Source organism: Coregonus lavaretus (assembly GCF_964263955.1).
Source record: "Coregonus lavaretus genome assembly, chromosome: 31".
NCBI lineage: Eukaryota > Metazoa > Chordata > Actinopteri > Salmoniformes > Salmonidae > Coregonus > Coregonus lavaretus.
Window position 1 is genome coordinate 14,330,912 of NC_140018.1, and position 7,281 is coordinate 14,338,192.

Below are 7,281 nucleotides of genomic sequence, written 5' to 3' on the forward strand. Positions count from 1 at the left end.
GGCACCTGGAACTTTCCACAGGTGAGAAATTGCACAGTAAAGCAGAATTAGAACCAAATTAATTTGAATTGTGAATACTTTAGTCAAGTCAATTTTTTTACTTTGAAGTGAAAAATCTAAATTTCAGCTTTTATTTTTTATTTATTCTTGGTCCTGTGCTGTTGTAAATCAAACAGATACACATTATTTTTTCTTTTTCAATTTCAACTTATTTTAGAAGAAATAGTGAATCGTGCAAGGGTGCCAATATATTTGACCACAACTATAGGTATGACTGCCAGGTAATAGGTTGTTGTGGCCATTTTCTTCTCTGGGTGTTGAGTTATCAGTAAATGGCCAAAGTGCAACACCATGGCTGCACTATGAAATACCGTAGCACTGAGAGTCAGGGGAGAGTTTAGAAAACGAAGTTGTGGATTTAGACATTACTGTAACCAACAAGCCGAGGTCCAACAACTTCAAATAAGACTAAGTGCAGACTGTTAACACATTGTCATTTCATTTGGTGAGTTCAGGTAAAGCTTTGGATTAAAATGTTTTATCTTTCAGCTGTATCTTTGAAAGAATATTTGTATTCGTTTTTTTTTTTTTAAGGACGTCAAACATCAATGGTCTGTCCTATGGAGACGTCAACATTTGAGGACAAACACACATTTTCACCAACCAACATCATATTTTCTTAATATTTTCCAAATGATGTCCCAAAATATTCAACCTTTCTTCATACATGGTCAGTTTGACAAATGTTGTTGTCAAATCCAATCGTAGACACACAGTTGGAATTCTCTGAATTCATAGTTGGGTGCTCTTCCTGTCATTTGACCCTCTCATCATATAATCTATTAAACAAAGTAAACTGATTCTGTTATGCATAGACACCATCACATTTGGGCTAAACCAAGTCACCTCCCCCTACTCTCCCACTGTGAGCAGTGGATCCTCCCAAACAGGGTTTCTAGGTACAGAGGGTGTCTGACCCCACTTGGTTAGGTTTGGCACTTAGAGAAGTGTATGACTATGATTCAGCATTTGACGGTTTGGCACTTTGAATCACACTTTTAAAACAATTTCATCATCCCCATCTAGTCCCTTCCCTCTCACACCTCAACACGCTCCTTCACCCCCATCCCCCATCATCCCTGCACCTTTGTTGGTGTCTTAACATTTTTCCTCATCCAAAGATGCAGCCCTCCCCTCAACATTTAAAACATTTCCCAATGAGTTCATAGGTCCAAATCCCTCTTGTCTTATCTCACCCGGAGATACCCCCAAAAGGACGGCCTCAAACCAACAAAACAAAAATAAAACCTTAAAACAACCAAAGTGAGCTTTCAAAAAAATTACTCCCCACCCCCCATTAGTCTAGTCAATCTTTAAATATGGCGGTTCGTCCATCCATCCATCCATCCATTCATCCATTCATCCATCCATCCGCCCACTCCCAAGGTCCTCAGCGGTGAGCAGAGAGTCCGAGCCCACTCCCAAGGTCCTCAGCGGTGAGCAGAGATTTCGAGTCCACTCTCAAGGTCCTTAGCGGTGAGCAGAGAGTCCGAGCCCACTCCCAAGGTCCTCAGCGGTGAGCAGAGAGTCCGAGCCCACTCCCAAGGTCCTCAGCGGTAAGTAGAGTCCGAGCCCACTCCCAAGGTCCTCAGCGGTGAGCAGAGAGTCCGAAATGAACGGAAAATGTTGCCCGTAAAAACACGGGCATCAGGACCCAACCAATCGTCCTCCTGGGAATGCTGACAGACAGGGTGCATCCCCCACCCTTTTCTCACGCCACCTCCAGCCAACCAGCCGCAGGTAAAGTCCTCAGTCACCACGGCAATGGTCAGGGCTGGACCAACCAGCTGTTGGCGTCCTCCAGGTCGGTCTCCAGCTCCTCGTCTTCATCCAGGGGCTCTGGGGTTCGGAGGGACAGGTCTCTCAGGAAGGAAGCCTGATGGGCAGGGGGTCGGGAGACCGACTTGAGGCCAATCTTCTTCTTCATCAGGTGGAACTGGTCTCGGATGAAGTTGTAAAAGTCATACTCGTAGCGCATGCGGTGGTACAGCACCTGAAGGGCCTCCAGAGTGGGCGTGTGCTTACGCACCGTGCCAGTCATGTTCCCCATCTTCCTGTAGTCTGCGGAGACAGAGAAACAGACCAGGAAGTTATTAATGTATGGTTAAAATGTGAAGAAAATACATATTGTCATCCATCAATAGGAGAGTTAGGCCTATTGTAGATCACTTTTGAGGTATGAAAATACATTTCTGACAAAGTTTGTTTTTGGAGTGAACAATTCCTTTAAAGATTAATCATTTCAATGCAGTGTAACAGGCTTATACATGCCAGGGTGTGGTTGTGTGTGTACAAGTGTTTCCTCTGGAAAAATCTACCTATCTGCATTTACCCTATTGGGCTAATCATTAGTTGAGCAGCAGGTGAGCCGCAAAAAAATCAGCTGCTTGCGGGTCGGAAACATTTTAAATCAATATAATACACTTTTTTTTAACCCAGGAGCTTATTGTGTAACATTGTGTTGCAAATTCCATTCTATGAGTGGCGAGGCAGACATAACGCTACCAGCCACGCACACTTTGATTCCAGCCACGCACACTTTGAGAGTGTGTGGAGACGGGAACGGTCCCTTATTTGTGTGGTGCTAAAACGTTCTAATGTCCACACGCAGAACTTATGCTCCCTCTCCACGTGAGAATACGACACTTTGCCAAGTTTCCTTTCCCTATATAGCCTAGCTCACGCTAAAATGACTAACGTAGGCCTGGCCGGATAAATAAAAACAAAGGTTATGATAAACGTGGAAACAGGTGCTGCGCGAGTGAAATCCCCAGTTTAGAAGTACAACAACGCGTTAGATGGTTACATAGCCTGCACAAAGTGCAAGCAGGTAGGTCTATTTGCTTTAAATAATTGTTCGTTATCAGTAAATAAGTATTTTACATTAATTCAGGCTTTCTTTCATTAGACGTACGCAGGCCATATAAAGTGTAAACAGCTACGGCTGGCAAAGGTTTGAGTATCCTACTAAATAAATGTAGCCTATTTTTGCAGCCTATATTTGATTCTGGGAATTCCCTCCCTATGCAGTCATGTAAAGTACTTAAGTAAAAATACTTTAAAGTACTACTTAAGTTGTTTTTTGGGGTATCTGTACTTTAAATAAATAAAAAACAAGAAAATGGTGCCATTGGTTTGCTTAATATAAGGAATTTGAAATAATTTATACTTTTACTTTTACTTTTGATACTTAAGTATATTTTAGCAATTACATTTACTTTTGTATATTTAAAACCAAATACTTTTAGACTTTTACTCAAGTAGTATTTTACTGGGTGACTTTCACTTTTACTTGAGTCATTTTCTATTAAGGTATCTTTACTTTTACTCAAGTATGACAATTGCGTACTTTTTCCACCACTGTCCCTATGGCACTGTTAACTTGAATGCGCCTTGAGAGGAATATTTATCTCACATAGAACACACAACAACAAGCCTACTAGATAAATAGATCAACTATTTTACTATGGGGTTGGCAGATTTTTCTATTCATTACACATTTTGTTGCAGAGGAAAAGTACATGTGGTCTATTCCAGCATCTTTAAAGTGGGCCTCGGCCGAAATATATTTTCATGTTCCATATTTTTTTTGCCGTGGCGGTAATGATTTTACCATGGCAGTGCCACAGTTAAATAACTTCTGTGGAAACTCTGGTGTGTAGGCCTACCTGGGCTCTTGTAGATGTTCAGTACGTCAGTAAAGTAGTGCGGTAACAGTCTCTCTAGAAGAAGCAGCACATCTTCCAGCTCCTCTAGGATCCCCACAATAAGGAAGTTCTCTAGAACGTTCTGTTTGGCCCTCTCCAGAGCCCATACTCCCGGCTCCCTGAAACACACAGAACAACAGGCACAGTCAGAGGAAAATATCTAGCAACCCAGAGGGAATTATAACCAATGATTAATTGTAATACCACTCATACTTTAAAAAAACATTCGCAAAAATATTAATACCAGTCAGGATAATGTTACCAAATTTGGAGCCTGATTCCCTGCAATACAGGTCTTATTACCTGCACTGGGGGTGCTGTCCACAGAAATATGGGATGATGTAGAAGAGTCTGGGGTTGGAGCATTCTGGGTAATTCTCCAGGATGCACACATTGATGTCCTGGACAGGAGGGAGACCGAAGAGACAGCCCATCAGAAACACACTCAGAAAGACAGACAATCGCCTTCAGGTTGCACAGGAGGTTGGTGGCACCTTAATATGGGAGGATGGGCTCGTGGTAATGGCTGGAGCGGAATCGGTGGAATGGTATCAAATACATCAAACACATGGTTTGATGCTATTCCATTCCCGCCGTTCCAGCCATTATTATGAGCTGTCCTCCCCTCAGCAGCCTCCAATGTGACAGGTTGACGCCTACTTTTCTGAAAGAATAATGGGATTGAATGAAAACATTAGTGTAATTCTACATTACTCTCACTAGGTGGAACTCTTCACCAAGTCTTCTCCTCTCTTAGGAACTCGTACTACTTTTTGATGGTTAGCGTTGGTAAACAGATTATGGTGGACAATAATCATTGACATTACTAAATAATTATGGTGGACAATATTATGCATTGTAAACAGTAACATTTTGAAAACAAGCTGCATTATGACTATAAAATAACTTTTTGTTTGAACCATATTTTATATTTTATTTCAACTAATCAAAAATTAACTCAAAATAATAATTAAGATGCACTCCAGAAACTTCCATTGGCACTATTCAATCTGTAAATCATGTTATGTCATTATTAACTCAAATTAATTGATGTGAAAGTTTAATTGTATTTATTTGAACTATTTATGATTTTAAAAGACACTATCTTCAAGCCACTCTCCGACAGCCTAAATAAGACATGCAGATTCCTATAAGCAGATATTAGCTCATCTGTTTCCTACTCAGTGGAATATGTAGGATATCTCAAGAGCAACATGTAGTGAGAGGTCAATGGTATTATTTTCTGTCCAGAATGATGACAGTTAACTGTCTCGTAATGCAGACCAATACACAGAAACAAGGTTAACCTTTGGTCTCCTCAGCTACCCACATGATGTTGGCAATGCAACCAACATCCCAATCCAATCCCACCATCCCAATCCCACCATCTTCTCTCCCTCCTGACCCACTTCCTCAGTAAAAAAAGAAAAGAAAGTGTCCTAAGGCAGGAGCCACTGGAGCAGAGCAGTGAAACACTAAACCACCTCTCTGTTTAACCAGTGGGCTGAACGAAGGATGCCCACTGAGACTAATTTAAAAAAGAAAGAGAGATTAAAAACACATAAAGGAGTGAAGTCAGCCAGTCTTTTCGCTCTCTCTCTGCTACAAACCCAAGAGTCAAATCCATGTCAGGTCAGGTGACGTAAGCTTTATAGACAGCAACGAGGCCTGGGCAACACAACACTCAAAAACACATGAAAGATACACACTCACACCCATTCACACACACAAGCACGCATGCAAGCTCACACACACACACACACACACACACACACACACACACACACACACACACACACACACACACACACACACACACACACACACACACACACACACACACACACAGTCTTGTACAGCTAACCTTGTGGGGACACACAATTCAGTCCCATTCAAAACCCTAACCCTAACCCTAACCCTAACCTTAACCCTAACCCTAACCTTAACCCAAAAACCTAAGCTTAACCCTAACCCTAGCTCCTAACCCTAACCCTTAACGTAATTCTAACCCTAATTCTAACCTTAACCCTAAACCCCTTAGAAATAGCATTGACCTCGTGGGGACTAACAAAATGTCCCCAGTTGGTCAAATGTTTGTTCGTTTGCTATTCTTGTGGGGACTTCTGGTCCCCACAACAATAGTTAAACACACGCACGCACGCACACACACTCACACACACACACACACACACACAAACACACACACACACACACACACACAAACACACACACACACACACACACACACACACACACACACACACACACACACACACACACACAACACACACACACACACACACACACACACACACACACACACACACACACACACACACACACACACACACACATAACACGCACACATCAAAACCCAGACCCATTCCTCTGAGTTGAAACAGGCACCAGCCTATAAGGTGAAGAGGGTGCTGACAACAATAAAAAGAGCAGGAGGTCTTGTGTGCTGTTGGTTTATTTCACTGTGGCCTACATGCTGATAGGTGAGAATGTCCTCAGTTTTACTTGGAAAAGGACAATTTGTCAAGTTAACAGCTGGAGCCTGGACGCCTCACCACAGAGGGTAGACTTTTCCTGCAGTCAATGACCAAAAGCACCCTTTTTGGCCTCATGGGTGGACTATTCATAAAAAACATTATTGAAAGAAACCCACCAAAGATCCGGTGTTTCTATGTCAAACAGTTTTGTTATATTTCAGTCTTCTGTGATGTACATAAAGTGTAATATTGGGATGCAGACTCAAAATTGAATACAACTCTATATCTGACATGGTACAGGTGTCTTCTTCTTTTTAAGCCCATAACCATCTGTGTGAGGTGTATACTTCTGTTTCAAAGTAGATTTGTTTAAGACTACCAAGAATCACTTTGTGTGACCCTATATCCCACTGCAGGAAAAGGTTAGCTAAGCCAGAGAGACCCAGAGAGAGAACCAGAGGCCCAGGCCTTGTGTTTCTCAGGGCACCAGAAGGCTAGCCCGGGTCTGGGGTGAGAGGAGAAGGGCTAGGGGTAAGAGCTAGGAACCAGGTGAATGGATTTGAAAGGACCCCACACTGAGAAGCACATAAATACTACACACACACACAATTTAGCAAAATACTGTACATTCTCCCATCAATTAGAACTATAACTGTTTTTGGAATAATGTCTTACTCCATCCAGGGAAGCAGGAATGAGAGAGAGTGTGTAGTGGGAGTAGGACAGTATATGTTCCCATTCTGGAACCACTAAGCCAGATCCTTGCAGTCCTTGTTTTCACACTTATCAACAAATTCGGAGCTGTGACTCACAAGACATTTGACTTCACTGTGATCCTCCCCCCTTATACACATAAAACATGACTTACTGTACCCACAAAAACAGAGAAAGAGGGAGAGGGAATGGGAGAGGGAGTGGTAGGATGGGGCGTGTGTGTGTGTGTGTGTGTGGTGTGTGAATTATTATGATATCACTAAGGCTGCAGGAAGTGTTGGGTTGCATTTCACATACCCACTATT

General features: G+C 42.3%; 1 protein-coding gene across 1 annotated transcript in view; it reads right to left on the reverse strand.

The window, feature by feature from the left end:
• Positions 1–591: 591 nt before the first annotated feature.
• The window catches only part of LOC311106772 (uronyl 2-sulfotransferase-like), a gene marked incomplete at its 5' end in the record, with an annotated part of 54,269 nt that continues 47,579 nt past the window's right edge, over positions 592–7,281 (reverse strand). Inside the window, 3 exons of the mRNA XM_084149163.1 lie at positions 592–2,121; positions 3,729–3,886; positions 4,071–4,168. Of these exons, the coding sequence (XP_084005289.1) occupies positions 1,829–2,121; positions 3,729–3,886; positions 4,071–4,168 (549 nt within the window). The 3' untranslated portion in view covers positions 592–1,828. The remainder of the gene's footprint in view (positions 2,122–3,728; positions 3,887–4,070; positions 4,169–7,281) is intronic.